Here is a 17,598-nt window from a genome sequence, read left to right on the forward strand (position 1 = left end):
ACAGAGTATTTTACAACAGTCAACAGACGTTGAAAGCTAAGAGCAGGGGGACTGGAGTAGTGACAGAGGGCTTCCTGACTAGACTCCAAAGTGGTCTTTGAATTAGATTATGCTGGGAGCCTCAGTAGTGAACATGGGGAATGATGGAATGTGGAACCGTGCTCAACAGCGCTTCATTTCCCAGTTTACTCAGAGTCCACAGCAGCAGTCAGGGGAAAAAGGTGACGTGATAAAGGAAAGGAAAAAACGATTCCTTCTTTTCCGTTTTTTTTGTTAAATAAAGTGCAAAATGGAGGCTCATGTACCAAACCGAATAGCAGTGCAATGATACAGGAAAGCAGAAATAAGGAAGTTTGGAGATCTGAGCATTCAGCAAGGTCTTATACTGTGCTAACTTAAGGAGAAACTGTGTCAAACGCACCCACTCCTGGACTCTACCATGTACATGCCAGTCATGTGCAACAACTTTAACAGGCCTAGAACAGCTGCATAATGAAACATGAAAGGGGAACAAGGGCTATGTAAACCAGAATGGGAGCAGCTCTAGGAGGTTATTTAACAAGGGGTGGTGGCATCTTATGCGAGGAATGATTCAAAAACTGCTTCGAAGATGAGCAATTTGTCAAGTTTATAAGTGCTAGCCCCTTTGTGTAGCTCAATCATCCATTCAGTACTCAGGGAGGGGGGTTTCTGTCACCGGCAGAGCATATATAATTTTGCTACAACAAGTGAAGTTGCGAGCCATTTTTGCTCATGACAAGGAGCTCAGATGTGTCATGTAGGAGGGCATGCTAGGGGTGTGTGAAGGAAACAAGAAGGCGCTGTGTCCGGCGGAGCTGTCTCGAAGTTAATTCAGTAATTCATCCAATAATTGTCTAGTGCCGGACATTCAAGATTTTGAAACCTAAAAATTTCAACCTGGACTCACTAAGGACTCGATTGTGAAACAGGAGCACATTGCCTTCGGTGAGTATCCTTTGCCAAGGAGCGTCTGGTCCTGTTCAAGGAAGGGCTTGACTTTAGCATTTTAATGAGGATTTATACAGCCGGAAACTATAGCCCTGTATTGGCCCAGTGCATTTAAGTATCGAAGGGTGGTCACCGGTGTGGCTCCATGGGGAGTGCTCCACATGCAGAGGGCTAGTTGTCGATACTGCCAGTGTTAAGTGCTCCGAATCTTGAATTCCAGCTGAGCACCGGGTATATCTTGAGCAGCTCTCTGTCATGCATCTTATTCACCCGTTTAAGACTGCGCCTATACTAGGAAGCACTATAGAACTGCCCATGTATACAATTACCCATTTTGTGCCACAGTGCAGCTTTGTGATACAGTAATGATGGGATGTCCATGAGCAGCTCTCCAAATCACCGCCATTACAGATAGGATTTGGTTCAATAAGGCGACAAGGTTAGAGGTGGTATGGTATGGAAGAGGAAACTGATTGGGACAGTTAAAGCACCATTCCAGCCGCACGCACTGCAGAACCTCCCATCCAGGACACAAATATTCAGCCAGTTGAGTTAAATGAAAAGCTAGGCTAGAGGACAAAAGTCCTGCATGGTGTATTCTGTCAGTGGGGTAATATTATCCTTAATCATGTAAGAGAGACCACTTTTGATGTGAATTCCCAAATAGTGAAGCCCCTCCGATACCCATCTCATCTTATAGCCCTAGATACAAGCATTGGTGGTAGCTCGAGACATAGGAAAAGCCTCATACATGGAACCATTTATCTTGTAATGCAATATATCGAAGAAATCTTTGATGAGATACATCACTGAAACAATTGATGATCGGGGTTGGGCAGAAGGAGCAGGATGTCATCTGCATGGGGTAGAACATCGGTCTTACCTGCTGCTGTCGGGATGCCCTTAACCTCTCAAGCCAATTGAATTGCTGCTGCAAGATGCTCCAATGCTAGAAAGAAGAGAAGGAGGGACAAAGGGCACCCTTGTCAGGTGCCATGGCGAATCTCGAAGGACTCCTAGACAACCTCCACGTGCAACCTCCACTGATGGCACATTGTGCAGAAGGCTAACCTTGCGTATAAAATCCTCTCCCAGGCCTATGTAAGACATGACATAGAAGAGAAACTGCCACTCTACATAGTCAAAAGCTTTCTCCGCATCTAAGGAGAATGCTAGAATATCTCTGTCATCTGTAGTCCATGATTAGAGGTAAGGCAACCTCCTCAGATAATTGCGGGAACTACGGCCCGGGACAAACCCATATTGTGATTAATTAATAAGGTGAGAAATCACCTTACCAAGATACGTCACAAATATTTTATCCATGATTTTTAGATCCATGTAAAGTAAGGAGATTGGGCGATAGCTGGCACATCTAGTGAGTGCTTGTTGTCCTTGAAGACGAGTGTAATTGTTGCTCTATTGGATACGTCCCCAAGGGAACCAGGTGCCTCTTGAAATACTTGGGTCAGTTTTTTTCCCAGTCTTGTAAAACTCTCCCAGAAACCCATCTTTTCCTGGAGACTTGCAAATTGGGAGTGCTGATCTAGCCTCGCTCACCTCACCCTCTGCAAATTCACCTGCAAGGAAGGTGGGTCTCTAATCATTTTAGACAGGCAAGTATAGTGGTGCCATAAGATTTTCAACGTACGCAGAGACCTCTCCAGTTTCTGAGGCATACAAGGAGGTGTAATAAGTAGCAAAGCAATTCACTGTGGGGTACACAAGGATGGAACCCTTTCGCGTCACTGATCACTTTGATTAATTGGGATGCCCACTGTTGCAATTGGGAGGCCTGCAACCTCCCAGCTTTAGCTTTAGCTCCATGATTGTATCCACACCATTGGATTTTGCTCAATGCCTTTCCTGCAGCCACAGTGAAGAATGAATGAATGTGTATTTTGGCGAGTTCCAGCTGCTTCTTTAGAGTGGGTGTAGGTGTAGCCTTGTATCGCTCTGTAAGAGTAGTGATACTAGACACCAAAGGGCATGGGCCTTGTGCTTTGCCAGCGCCGAAAGGTGCATCATTCTCCTCAGGGTCGACTTCCCTGCTGCCCAGTGGACCCCATGAGGAGGTAGTGATCCTTTATTCTTTGAAAAGTACAACCGAATATTTTTTAGGAAGTTGCCCCTTGCTCTTGAGCAGCCGATAGGCGAACGCCTTCATATTCTACCGTGGTAGGGAAGGTGCTATGTCTTTAATGTTGAGACCTAGGAGAACTGGGCTGTGATCAGTGAGGCCTACTTCCGGTATATCGTATTGGGTTATGTGCGATAGGAGCCCTCCGTGAATAAAATTGTAGTATGCAATTCTGTTCTATGGGGGCAGGAGTAAAATGTGTATTTCCTGTCCACTTGATGAAATAATCGGCAACTGTCTTCCATTGCGTGGTCATCAGTAAGTACCTGGAAGAAGGCCTTGTCAGTGTGATTGTTGAAATGTGGGTGCCTGTTCCCATCAAGCAGCGGGTTCGAAGCTGGGTTCCTGTCACCCACCAGGAGGGCAGGCACCTTCAGACGTGAGAGCAGCAGTCTGGATAATAGGGCAAGAAAACGAGTCTTTTCGGTACTGGATGCATAGATGGAGCACACTACGGTGGTCTTGTCTAGGACTCGTAATTTGGCAAATACCCAACGGCCCTCCTCGTCCACCTAAGTCTTAAGGACCTTTGATGGAAGCTACTTCCCAATGGGATAGCAACTCCACATTTGTTAGAGCAAACTCTCGGGGATGAGGTCTTCCCATAATCATTAAGTGTCCTACCTCTAATATAGCATAGCCCACCCCATTCACGTTTGAGCTTTTAAGATTCTTCCAGCAGAAACTGGGTCTCGTAGCAAGGCTATGTCGGTATGTTTCATGTTCAAATAATGTAAGATTTTCTTTTGCTTGACGTAATAGAACAACCCATACACATTCATGTATATTATAGTTTGCGACCGCAACAACCTATAGTGAGGCCATGGGGTGGGTCTCCGTGTCAGTCCAGCTACCAGGGAAATCAGTTGAAAGTGGAGCCCATTAGGAAAGAGAGAGTAGAATGCACCTGCAAGGAGCTAGGTGGATAGGAAAAGGACTAAGCAGGAAGGGAAACTGTGCTCAGTAATTTACTAAAATAGGCAGACGCTACCCACGTACCGTGGGGTAGGGGCCACCCACCCACCCTAGTGACTGAAGGAAAGTTGATAGAGTCCAGGTCTGTAAACCAGATCGGTTGATGACTGATGGGAACAGCAGAGGAGGAATGGGGTGCGTATGCGGGGCAGATGTGATCCAGTGTCTAGGATAACAAATATACTGAAAAGGGAAGAGAGCCAAACTTCGAACTTTGAACCCTGAGCTCGATCCTGTGCAGAGTGGTGCCAAGCCGCTACGCCACACCCTCCTATTTAAGATGAGAGAAATAAGTCTTGATCCCTGAATCTGGGCCCGCATGTATGACATCACTCGTCTCTAGCTGCAGTGGTCTGGGAAAGGATCTTCCTCTCTGTTCAGGGTCACCAGGTAAGGCAGGAATGTGGAGGAGGGTACTGGTAAGCAGGCTGTGTGCACTATTTCTGCATTATGAGGGGACCACACACAGCAGAGAGATCTTATCCAGGACACAGTACAGGGTGGGGGGAAGAGTATTATAATCAGTGCACTGCATATAATAAACATTAATGCTTCAAACAAAGAATATGATTTGTTTTTTATATGGTTGCCTTGCTCCCCAGGCCCGACTCCAGTGGGGATCTCAAATTGTCTCTGTCCTTAAGCAGTACATCTACAACTTGATGGAGGCCAGCGCGATCCGATTCGCTCCTCAGCGGCCCAACCTATCCTCTGATACTGTGGCTGACACCTGGTGGGTTTCCAAGGGGCAAACATATCCCCATAATGAGTGGGAGTTCCCTCGTCAAAGGAGGTAGTGTCCCTCAGGTGTTTGTCCAGGGAGTGCAGAAACAGTTCAAGTTTCCCTGGATTTAAGAACTTAGTTGTTTTCTGTTCAATGACACCAGCATCTGAGTCAGCTGGAAGAGCCTGTACTGAAGGTATCTGTGCTTCATCAGACTGTGAAGTTCCAGGTATCTTTCATGTATGGCATTAGTGGCAGCAGAATCGTCAGCAGAAAAGAACATGGGGTTCTAGTGCCCTCTTAGCTTCAAGCAGGATGGCCCTAGTATGTTGGTGGCACTGTGAGCAAGCTGTGTTTCGGCACGGAGTATTGGATTGTGTGTCCTGGTAGTCCCTCTGGAGTTTCAAGCATTCCGATATTTGGACATGTTGGTGGTCCGATAGTGTAGTTTTCAGGTAGGCTATCATGTCATCCTTCTACGCCCCCTCAAGGACTCAATAGATCTGAAAACTATCCCTCCTGGCTCTGTACTCCAAATCCATGAATTTACTGTGAAGTAATTCTACGTCTCAGCCTCAGTCCGTGAGATGACCATATTATGTCTGCACTACATCTAGCCTCTGATTAACCGTATCCAATCGTGTGCTTATGGGAGACTCCACCTGCCGCATAAACTTCACTTCCGTTGTGATGTTAATATTTTAGCATTCATGGTAGTAAGTATAGTACCAACTGCCTAGATAGCCTTGAGGAGCGTCTCCATGTTTTTATCCTCATGGGTCGGAGTAGGACTTGTCAGGGACATCTGCGATCGACTCACCGCCTTTTCAGAAAACAGGAGCTGGTGGGCTGGTTGTTTGCAAGACGAAATATGGCAGGAGGACCGATGAGACAGGGCTAGATCTTATGTCAGCAGTCACGAAGAAGCAAGAAGGCCAGGAAGTGAACTGAGTAGCTATGGAAAATGTGGACCACAGCCGTGAATCACCGGGGAAGAGAGGCGGAGTCAGTTGAGCTGTATAAAGTTTGTGGGCGGGTTAGGGTGATGGGGGTTGGCTACCAAATAGTGACTATCTCTACAATCTGGTTGAGTCTGGGTCCAAAGGCTGCAGGCCTCAGGTGACCCGCCAGGCTCATAGAAGTAGCAGCATCTGATTGCCACCTTTTGCTATCACTGACAGGCGCAAACAAGGCACGATCGAAGGCAGGTCACCAGGATGCAGCAGTGGAGAAAATGGCAATATAACTTTGTTGCACATGGCGCCCAAGTGCTCCATCAAAGTGTCCCCTACTAGGTATTGCCACCTTTGCGAGCTAAGAAAAGCCTTCACCACCCACTAGATGGCAGTCAGTGTATGGCATGTAAGGGGTAGATCCAATGGCACCAGGAACATGGCAGCCAGAGATCAGGCCCAGTGGAACAATAGGGAGAGTCTGAAGCCGACTCAAGGAATCCAACAGCTTTCCACGAGGGTAGCTGCCAATAATAAGCTGTGGCAGAAAACAGCCAGAGCACAGCTCTGCGGCGGACTCTGGAAGGCCCTCGATATCAGATGGATGAGCGTACCACTCTGCTCCATTTGGCAGCAACAGGAAAGCAGAACAGTGGGCTGGCCCCAGTCATGGTTCAGAGGAGGTGGCTGTGTTGGCTAACCCGCACTTAGGGTTGGTTGCTGCTGATATAGGCCACAGACTGGGAACTGTTAAGGCAGGTAACCCCACCTTATGAACAGAGCCTGGCTAGTGAACACAGCTGCAGGTCCAAGGGGCAAGAGAGCTAGGCTGTCCCCTACAGCGGAGCTCTTAAAGTGGCCATCGCAGTCGGCTCCAAGCTCCACTGATACCTTCTTTTCCATATTGGGAGGCCTGGGCATAGATTTAGGGCATAATCTGAAAGTTCGTTAGATGTACAGCTCGGTCTTGAAGGAGCTCAGAAATTGCTACATTTAATTATTTCATGAAGGTTTTGGGATTGTTGCTCCTCATCAGTCACCCACCTTGTAGTAAGTTCCCTTTTGGGGCCACTTTGGTTCTCCCTTATTTTAGCGTGTTATACGTTTTAGGCTGCCTTTGCTTTTCACAGATACACATAACATTTATTTTATGTCATGATATTATTCTCAGAATACGCTGTACATGTTATTGTTATTCAGTTCTTCTACTCTGGGTTTAGTCTGAACATTTCTTACAAGGTTGAACAACATAGCGTATTGACTTTCTTATGCTCTGTCAGCAACATCCCCTAACATTTTAGACTCAACACAAATGCACAGCTGCTGTTTTTCAGCACAGTACTTCTTATCATATAAACCGTGCCTTGCCCCTTGATAAACAGAGAGGAGAATTCTAGCAGAGGGAATAGGTCCTGGAACGGACAAACCAGGCTTGTGTAAACTGAGTTTATGATGTGGGCTTCCTAACTACAAATACCAGCTATGGGGTCCGGTGCTAGTCCTAGAGATCATGGATATATCCCTGTTCTCTTGTAGTGAGGGTAGGCCTAGACAGATACATCATTTACCATGATAGGTCTTTTCATTGTATACAGTTTGCTAGTATGTTTTTATTCGCAGCGGGCGGGCAAGAATCTGGTTTAATATGCCCACCATAGAAGCCATAACACGATTACTCTGGCCTTCCACTAAATCCAGGGCCCCATCCCGACCTTCCCTGCTTTTGGGCCTGGGATTGTCAGTTTAGATGGCGATTGAGTCGATGGACCAGGACAATGCCTCTTAGATTTGGCTGCTCCTTCAGTTATCTTCATCTCCTCCATTTGGCCTCTTGTATTGATGTCATTAAAATGGGTTTGGGATTGGGTTTCTTCCCCCTCTAGATGGCCAACATGCACGCCTACAGGGGCACTAACTCAAATGATAATGGTGCCAGAAGAACCTAAACTTGCCTTTGGCGTAGACTAGTTCAGGCCCCTAGCAGCAAAGGTCAACTGAGGCATGGATTGCGCGTCAGGTGGCGAGGAAAGGGACAATCACCGTTCTACCAGCTCAATCTCTTCACTAATCACCCCACTTCCCCTGTAGGAAACCATTCAAAGTAGTTCCCTGCACGGGTAAATGATGGTTCGTAGTGGATTTTAATTTCCCTATTTTGGAGCAGGGAGGGCAAAAACAGTCTTAGGCAAACAAAAGTGATAAAAGACACAACAGTACCTTATGGGGGATGTAAGGCGGTTGGTCCAGCCCTGCCTCTTCTGGTCAATGACGGGCGCAGTACGGGCCCGCCCTTGACCTGGGCTTCGCCAAGGTGCAGCCTGTGCTGCATGTGAAGAGCTGGCGCTTAATAGTGCTTGGGGCCCCTTCCTCTGCCTTGCCGGTGTAAGGAAAACGCCTCCTGCCGTGCAGGCAGCTATGACTTGGAGAACCCCCCCCCCCTCCCCCTCCCCCTGAAGTGAGGCAGGCCCCGGCATTTATTCTCTACCCGGGTTATTCACTAGCTTGTCAGTTTTGTTACCACCTATATATTTGGAAGATTTACCCATGTCTCTCAGATCATGCTAATAAACCTTGACCCCCTTCCTTGTAGTTTTTTCTCTATAACTGTTGCTCTTGTTTTCATATTAGTCTTCTTGCTTGTCCCCCTCTCCTTGCAATTCGTATTGAACACCTCTATTTGTCTCCTTCCAATTGCCACTTCTCCCCTTCAATTGCCTCCCTTCACTTACTGTCTTCTCTTTTTTTAAATCCTGTTTGTTATTGTCTGTATAGTTTTTAGAGGTGTATATGTTCTCATTTCACTCTTCCAGTGTTTCCATATGGACCTTTTCTTGTATTCTACCCTTATGTCACTTCTCTTTAGTTCCTCTCGCCATCCTGTGATAGATTTCAGTCTTTATATTTACATACCCTCAATCTTTAGAATAACCTTCCAATTTGTGCCTGCTTTTCTTCTGCTCTCTTCAAATCTGTGATGTTTTTTTAGCCTGGACATTTTTGTGTTATCAAATTTATGATCAGCTCTTCGCTTAAGATCTGCATAAATTTAATGAAATTAAATTCAGAAATGATGATTTTTTTGCTAAAGGTTGAACAGTCAATGTCGCACTTTTTCAGGACACTCTTGGGAAGTTACTTCCATTACGCATTCCCTGACAAAAAATCTAAAGCAATTTACTTGGCTGTTCATCTCTGGGATGTGCCCTCTAAAAGGCCATGTTGATAATACGTTTAACCCCTTCGCTGCTGCGGACATTCCGCTGCAGCGCTGGGGGGGGCAGGGGGGCAGCGCGGCGGGCCTGTGCTCATGACGGAGCCGCTCCGTCATGAGCCACAGTTGAGCTGTGCTCATGACGGAACGGTTCCGTCATGACTCCGCCCATTTGCGTTGTCGCCCCGCACAGGCGGGGAAACAGCGCCGCGCAGGCGGAGCGGCCGCCGGCAGGATTGTCATGACGGAACCGTTCCGTCATGAGCACACGACAACCGTGGCTCATGACGGAACGGTTCCGTCATGAGCAGGGAAGGGGTTAAACAAAACATTTTTCTCAACTGTTGTCTTAGAGATCATTTTTTTTTTACCTGCATATGTACTGCCCCCAGCTCTAGACGGTTTTGATATAAGTATAGGAAAGTCTATTGTAGGATCACAGATTAAGTGGTGCTTATTACATTTTGAGTAGATTTATCACAGATTCTGAACAGTCTTGATGTTCTCTGTTGACTTCTAAAGTTTGTTATAACAGCAATGGTAATGTTGCTATGCACACTTATGTAGAAAGTCTATTCTTTCAGTTAGGTTGTTATATTGATTATTAATACATTATCAGTGGTATTTTATAAAATGTCTAATGAGCTCTTACCCTGCAGCCGGAATTTTAATTGTGTTACAATGTTGACTTTTGATAGTGTGCTGCAACTCTCATCTACTTGTCCGTGAGAGATGTCTTCCAGCTGATTAACTACTACAGCTTCAGTTATTGGTTTTTTGTTGGTCTGTCAATTGCTGGGCAGATATATCTCCGCTGGAAAGAGCCAGAACGCCCAAGGCCTGTCAAGGTATGTACACAAAAAGGTGTTATTGGTATGTAACAAAAATCGTGTGTTGTGACTACTGCTGTTATTTTATTTTCATTCCACATGATTTTTTGTATTTTGCTTAAGACCACTATTTGTTGGTGTTAAAGTTATCAGGCATAAAGTTACCATAATCAATTGTTGTGAGGAAACTCCACTTATAAACATACTTAATTCAAAATATGTCCTTAAAATTTTGAGAACAAAACCTGGTTCTCCACTATTCAGTCTTACATAGTCACAAACTTAAAGCATTCCTTGTAAACTGATAGACTTCTAGCCGCAGATTCCTTACCTTAGAATTATCCCTTGCATCAGACTGGATCCGGAATTTGTTTGTGAATAGTACCCCTGCTGGTAGGTGGTGTTCTGCTCCACGTGGTGTCATCCACACCCAAAGTAATATGGCCAGTGCCTTTATAGGCACCACCCCAACACGCTGACACCAGTTAATTTCTTTCTGCGCTAGTCATCACAGATCCAAAGAGAGCTACACAGTCATTTCTTGACTGACACTTTTTCAACTTTTTGTCAGAGTTTTTTTAGATCCTTTGTCTTAAAGTGGCAGGTATGTTAACAAGGAAAGACAGCTTCAAGCCCTGCGGCGCCTGTCACCGTCCCATGTTATCGGACCTTCATCTTGTTTGCCTTCGGTGCCACAAGCGCGACGATGATGAGAAGACCTGCGTTGACTGCAGTGCCATGCACCCCAAGGCTTTGATGGAGCGGTCCCCACGCTCCTTGCTGTGCGACACCACAATGGTCTTGTTCCCGGTCAACGGGAAGGTCCGGTAATGGTTGCGGAGCTCTAGATCCTGGTCGCACTCAAAACAGTGTTCCAGTAAGTCCCACAAAAAGAAGCAGAGCAAGAAGCCCTGTCCGTCGAAGGCATCTGATGAAATGAGGGAGCCTCTTCTTTAAAGGCCTGGATCTGCGGTAGAGCCTGTGCCTGGGCGGGCTTACTCTGCATCTCCCGAGTTTCTGGGAGCCAGAGTGACCCGACCCAACTCCGCAAATTTTATGAGGCCACGCACCTCATATTTTGGCAGCCTGTCCCTACTGGCTCACCTGAGTGTCCTGCAGGTTCGGTACTGATCCTCCGCTGGAAATTCCGTCCCCTGCACTAGTCGGCCCCTTGGATCCACAGACTGATCCGGACTGGCGCCAGTTGTACCACCTCAACCTTCGTTTAGACAAGGTGTTTGATACCAAACACCATAGGTTTAAGTGAACCAATCGTGTAGCTGTGGAACTTTTAATGACCAGTGCCCAGTACATGTACTTAAGGTGGCTTCTCTGTTGACATTTATTATCTAGCAATTAGCACAGTGGCAGATCAGTTCATGTAGATATGTCCTCAGATGTAATATAATGCACCCTGCCTTAGGGCTGTAAGTCCTGCTGTAGGCGTGACTTAGATATATTGCATGCAGTGTCTGGAGGCATGGCACACAGGGTGTGTGTGCGCCATGTCTTGTTTTCACATTTGTATGCATCATTTCACGCAGCCTAAATGTCAGTCTGCATGAGTTTGGTGGTGGGTCCCTTAGGGGGGCATGAGGAATGCTGCAGCCTTTAGGTACCCTCTTTAGTACCCATTCCCTAGGTACCATTTACTAGTGACTTACAGAGCTAATTAAAGGTCTTGCGAATTGGGGAACAGTTACTTTGTTTTAGGGAAAGAGCACTGGCGACCTGGTTAGCAGGAACCCAGTGCACTTCAGTCAAAATTGCATCAAATACCAGCCAAAAAGAGGCACTTACCTACACCCCCCACCCCATTTTATTTTCAAGAGAATGAGACTAACCTTTCCCAAGAGTCATCTTCTAAGTGAAAAAACATGGAAAGGCCATCTGCATTGGCATGATCAGTGCCAGGTCTGTGATCTGCTGTAAAGTCCATTCCTGGTAGGGAGAAGGACCACCTCAACAGTTTTGGGTTTTCACCTTTTATTTGCATCAGCCATTTGAGTGGCCTATGGTCAGTTTGTACAGGAAAGTGAGTCCCAAACAGGTATGGTCTCAGCTTCTTCATGAACCAAACCACAGCAACGGCTTGCCTCTCAGTGGCACTCCAACGCTGTTCTCTGGGGAGTAACCTCCTTCTAATTAAAGCAACAGGCTGGTCATGGCTGTAGGAAGGTGGAATCTGACTGCATGGTTACCCCCACTTTTTTCCTGGTGTTTTGCTGGTTTTTCACTAGTCTGACTGGGATCCTGCTAACCAGGACCCCAGTTTATTTGCTTTCTCCCTAAATTGGTTGTGCATGTACTTTAGGTACACTCCAGATTGGATTCTGGGGTACCCTTATAAGTCCCTAGTATATGGTACAACATGTACCCAGGGCATAGGTACCCCAGAGGCCTCCCAGGGGCTGCAGCATGTATTCTGCCACCCCTGAGAGACCATTCAAACCGACACCACAGGTCCGCTACTGCAGCCTGCGTAAGGTGGTGCATGCACCCCTTACTTGGATATAGGTTCACTATATCTATTCTAAATCACTGCACATATAAACCTATCAGTCACCCCTATGGCAGGCCTTATCAATTCTGAAGGCAGGGTACTGGGTTTTATGTGAGAGGGTGCCCCTGCATGAGGAAATCCCCTCTGCAGCCTTCGGAACCTATTTTCCGGGGTTGTTTGTGATGCAACCAACCATATATATTTAAGTGCATTATAACCTTGCTGTAAATGCTAACTTTAAAACGGCTGCTTAGAAACATTTCGTTTTTGGTGTCAAACGCCTTCGAATCATACCTCCACACCAGTAACTGGTGTGGGAGGTATGTTTCCACCCTTTTAGAGGGACTTATGGGACACACCGGGCTAGCCGGTACCAGCTTTCTCGAGCTGGGCATCACAATATGGATGCTGCCAGCCACAGACACAAATCTGCCCCCCTGCTGCTGAGCCAAGCTCAAGCAGGGGAAGGCTTGACAATAGGTTTCCTGTCACAGGGAGGTGTGACCACCTCCCAGACTGGATTTAGTGTATTAGGGCTGGGTGGGTGCACTGAGTGTTTGAAGTCTGCACTGGGGGCACATTTAGTGTCCCTGTGCATAGCCCAGTTCAAACCGGTTGCAGGAGCCATTTGCTCCTGCTCTGGTGCGAAACTGGACAAAGGACATGGGTGTAGCCACCCCTCTGTCCTGACTCTCCCATAGGTGGGCCCCCAGAGTTTGCCCCACCCCTTCCTTGGGTATAAAGTAGGAACCCCTGACTACAGAACTTTAGATTTTACCTGGACTAAACTCTGCTACAGAAACCAAGTACTTTGACGATCTACACTACGCTGGATGACTGAAGAATCTCCCTTGGAGTAAAGGAGTTATTCCCCTGCAAGGCAGGCACCTTTAACGCACCTGACCAGTTTGCATCTCCCAAGCTCCTGAAGACTCCGAAGAGTTCTGCAACACTGGAGGTGGGTTCCCGAGCGTCCATGAGGTCGATCAGTTCTCTCAGCAATCCTGAGACCCGTATCCCTCTTGGGGACCGTGCAACCCGAACCCCTGTGCACCTTGTACTTTTGCAGCAACATATGCTTTTTGGCAATCCCCGAGGCTGTGCTTTGGGCTACTTGTAGTCCTGACCCAAGCAGTAATTCCACCGAAGATTACCGGCCTACACTCCACGAGTGTTCCGTGGGCTGGTATTTTGTGATTCAGCTCGAGGTCCCTTCGCGATCCCTGGTCCGTTGGCCTGTGGGTCCCAGTGAAGGTAACTTTGACTTTGTGGGCTTTCCTGTTTGCTCCAGACGTACCCTGACTCTCCACTGCTTGGAGAGTCCCCAGGACCTTGCTGGTCCTCAGCGAAGCTTTTTTACTCTGCCTGCGTGGGTTAGAAGTTGCCAAGGCTTGTTCAGTGTTCCATCCGAACACTGACCCTCCAGCACTCGACATCCTTTGTAGGACAGCTCACCTCCGGTCTTTGGTCGACGTCTCCTGGTCCCCGTGGCTGCAGAGTCCAGCATCGCATCATCTCACCTGAAGCACCCGACATCGGTGGGCATTTGTCTATCGTGCTCCTGGTCACCCTGAAGTGACCGAGACTCTGTCCCCTCTGCTTTCAGGTTCTTCTCACCTCGGATCCAGGCTTGGATCCCACCGGACACTTCATCTTCCCGGCAGCAGCACTTTTCCGCATCACGCCATTGAAAACGACGAAGGTTTCCAACATCACTTGACCCCTATGCACCCGGCTCCTCTGGGATTGGTAACACGGGTATCTCGTTACTATCAAGGGTGCTGGACTACGAACCTTCTTTGTTTGAAAGGGTTTGCTTAAAAGTCCTCTCCGAAGTGTTCTTAATCTTTAAAATTCCAACCGCGACTTTCCCATAGGATTGTCTGGAGCTCGCGTCTGTGTTTACACACTGCACCCGTCCTCCATGGGTCCCCTGTGTCACTAAAGGGTGGTTCCTTGGGGTCCCAGCGATTCTACGTGCTCTAGGCACTGTCTACTCAAGTCGTGGTTGTTATACCACTTTCTTAGTATATGGTTCGGTCTCCCCCTGGAGCCCGCTGTGTATTGTGCTATTCACCGTCGTTCTAGTGATTTACTATTGTGTGCTTTGTGCTCTAATCTCACAAAGAGGTTAGTAGAGAGTGTTATAAATACATATATTTTATATATCTCTTGTGTTGTTCTCCTTTCATTTGGTCATTGGGGAGGTTCTGATCTGGTAAAACAAGGTGCTCTACATTCCTTCGAAACTTAGCCTGAAGGCTGCTCTCCATAGCTAGCACTAGGATAGCTTTCAATAAAGGTTTTCTTTAACCTAATCATCAATTAGGATTGTTTGGACTGGTACAAGGTGCCCACTTTAATTAGTGGTCAGCATATACCAGGCCAACTTCTCACAATGGCCATCATCTTTGGTCTGGGATAGGACCGCTCCTATCCAATGTTCAGAGTTATCAGTCTGCACTATGAACGGCTTCCTTCATATTGTCAAAAGCCTTTTGACAGGTAATTGTCCAATTTACCTTCTTTGGTTGTTTTATGGAGTTCAACTCTGTGACAGGTGCCACAATAGTACCATATCCTTTCACAAACCTCCTGTAGTATGCAATCAAGCCAAGAAATGCCCTTACTGGAGTCTGGGTTATTGGAGCTACCCAGTCCACAATTGCTATGATCTTTGGTTGTAAGGGTTACATTTGGCCTTCACCTACAAGGTAACCCAAGTATACAAAAGAACCCAGCCCTTTCTGGCACTTGCTTGCATTGATAGTGAGACCTGCACTCTGCAGAGCCTCAAGGACCTTGCCAAGGTGGATCAGGTGGTCCTGCCAGCTAGAGCTATAAACAGCAATTTCATCAAGGTTTGCTGTACTAAAAGTCTCCAACCCTGCAGGGACTTTGTTCACCAACCTGTGGAAAGTGGCAGGGGCATTCTTTAATCCAAATGGCATTACAGTGAACAGGTAATGTCCATATAGGGTTGAGAATGCAGACTTCTCTTTTACTCCTGGGGTCAGACCAATGTGCCAGTACCCTGATGTCAAATCGAAAGTACTGAAAACTCTAGCCTCTCCCAACCTGTCAAGGAATTCATCCGCTCTTAGGATAGGGTGTGCATCTTCTTGGTAACAGCATTGAGACCTCTGTAGCCCTCACAAAACCACTGCTCTGGTTTACCACCCTTGGAATATTGCTTGTGGGCTAAGACCACTGGGCTAGCGCAGGGGCTTTCAGAGGGCTCAATCTCCCCAAGCTCCATCATCTTCCTGACTTCAGCCCTAATGCTTTCCTTAACTTGGTCAGACTATTTATTTTGTTTTTGATAGGTTGACTGACTGTCTTTAGTGTCTACATCATGGGTATACCAGGTTGTCTGACCAGGGTATTAGGGACTAGAGCTGAGCAGACTGCTTTAGAACTTTTCTGCAGTCAACTTGCTGTTGGGCATAGAAGGTGTTTTAGAAAACAACTCCTTCAACTGACCCCTCTTTAGCACTGTTGAGAAGGAAGTCAGGGAGAGGTTCACTCTCTTCTTCCTAATCCTTATCCTTGATTATCAGCATGGCCACATCAGCCTGGTCATAGAAAGGTTTGAGGTAGTTTACACGGATGACCCTGTGAGGGTTCCTACTAGTGCCTAGGTCAACCAGGTAGGTGAACCCATCTTTCCTCTCAAGGATTGGGACCACTTAGTTTGTCCTTGAGGGCCCTAGGTGCCACAAGTTCCAACACACATACCTTCTGCCCTAGTTGGCACTCCGGCAGTGCAGTCTTTAGGTCACACCAGAGCTTCTGGAGCTCTTGGCTGGCCTCATGTTTTTGATTGATTTCCCTGTGTTCTTAGCCATTTCGGAACATAGGTCAAGCACATAATTCACAATGTCTTGTTTAGACTTTCTGAGAGGTCTCTCCCAGCCTTCCTTCACCAGACGTAGTGGTCCCCTAACAGGATGACCAAACAGAAGCTCAGAGGGACAAAAGCCCACTCCCTTTTGTGGCACTTCTCTTTAGGTGAAAAGAAGGTATGGCAAAAGGACAAGCCACCTCTGTCTCAGTTTTTCAGGGAGGCCTATGATCATGCCTTTCATGGTTTTGTTAAATCTCTCAACTAGACCATTGGTTTGTGGGTGATGTGGGGTGGTAAACGTGTGTATGTCACCCCATACTCAGCCCTCATGGCTTTTAAGTAGCCAGACATGAAGTTTGTAACTCTGTCTGACAAACCATCCTTAGGAAAGCCTACTCTAGTAAATATACTGGTGAAGGCTCTGGCAACTGCAGGAGCAGTGACAGTCCTAAGTGGAATTGCTTCAGGATACCTGGTGGCATGATCCACTGCCACCATTATAAATCTGTTTCCTGATGCTTTTGGAAGGTCAAGGGGACCGACTATGTGAATCCCTACCCTTTCTAAGGGAACCCCAACTGATGAAAGTGGAATTAAGCTGTCCTTTAGGTGCTTACCTGGCTTCCCCCTGGCTTGGCAGCTAACACAGGAGTTACGAAACTCCTTCACCGTCTGGGACATGTTTGGCCAGTAGAAGTGTGTGACCATCCTAATCCAAGTCTTTGCTTTGCCAAGATGCCTAAATAGGAGGATGTCATGTCCCAATGAGAGTAAGAACTCTGTGTAACTGCGGCACTACCACTCTCCTAGTGGCACCAGGTTTGGCATCTCTGGCATCGGTATACAGGAGCCCCTTCTCCCAATAGGCTCTATGAGAGCCAATGACATATTCCTTTCAGTTTTTTTGTCACCTTAGTGACCCTTGCACCTGTATCCCTCAGTGCTACTACTCTATCCCCATTGATATGTGGCTGTTGTATGTACTTCTCTAGGTTACTGGGCCAGACAGCCAGGGCCTCTATATCTGCCTCACCCTCCGAGATTAAGGTAGCTGAAGTGTGATCTCTGATCTGGTCAGGGCAATCAAAGATCCCATCTAGAGACTCGCCACCCCAGTGGTACCTGGGGGTGTACTAGTGGAAGCCCTTTTGGGGCAGGGGGAGTCCCCAGTTCGGTGTACATTGGCTTTACAATAGAAACATCCAACCTTTTTGGGATCCCAGTTCTTACCATAGGCCCATCCTCCTGACCAGGTTTTTGGTGACCTTTAGAAGACTCTTTACCATTTTCCTTAGTTGTCCTACATCTTTCATTGGGGGGGGATGAGCAAAGCCCCTTTCTTTTGGTCACCCCCTCCATGAGAATGTTTGGACACCCTAGTCTTGACCCAATGGTCACCAACATCCCCTGCTTTTGGAGCAAAACTAAACCTAGGTCCACCAAGTA

General features: G+C 47.1%; 1 protein-coding gene across 1 annotated transcript in view; it reads left to right on the plus strand.

Annotated features, from left to right (window-relative positions):
• The window catches only part of SLC7A6 (solute carrier family 7 member 6), a 310,477-nt gene that overhangs the window by 230,348 nt on the left and 62,531 nt on the right, over positions 1-17,598 (plus strand). Inside the window, exon 8 of the mRNA XM_085637726.1 lies at positions 9,671-9,820. Within this exon, the coding sequence (XP_085493852.1) occupies positions 9,671-9,820 (150 nt within the window). The remainder of the gene's footprint in view (positions 1-9,670; positions 9,821-17,598) is intronic.

The sequence above is a fragment of the Triturus cristatus genome, chromosome 12 (assembly GCF_964204655.1).
Source record: "Triturus cristatus chromosome 12, aTriCri1.1, whole genome shotgun sequence".
In the NCBI taxonomy this organism is placed as follows: domain Eukaryota; kingdom Metazoa; phylum Chordata; class Amphibia; order Caudata; family Salamandridae; genus Triturus; species Triturus cristatus.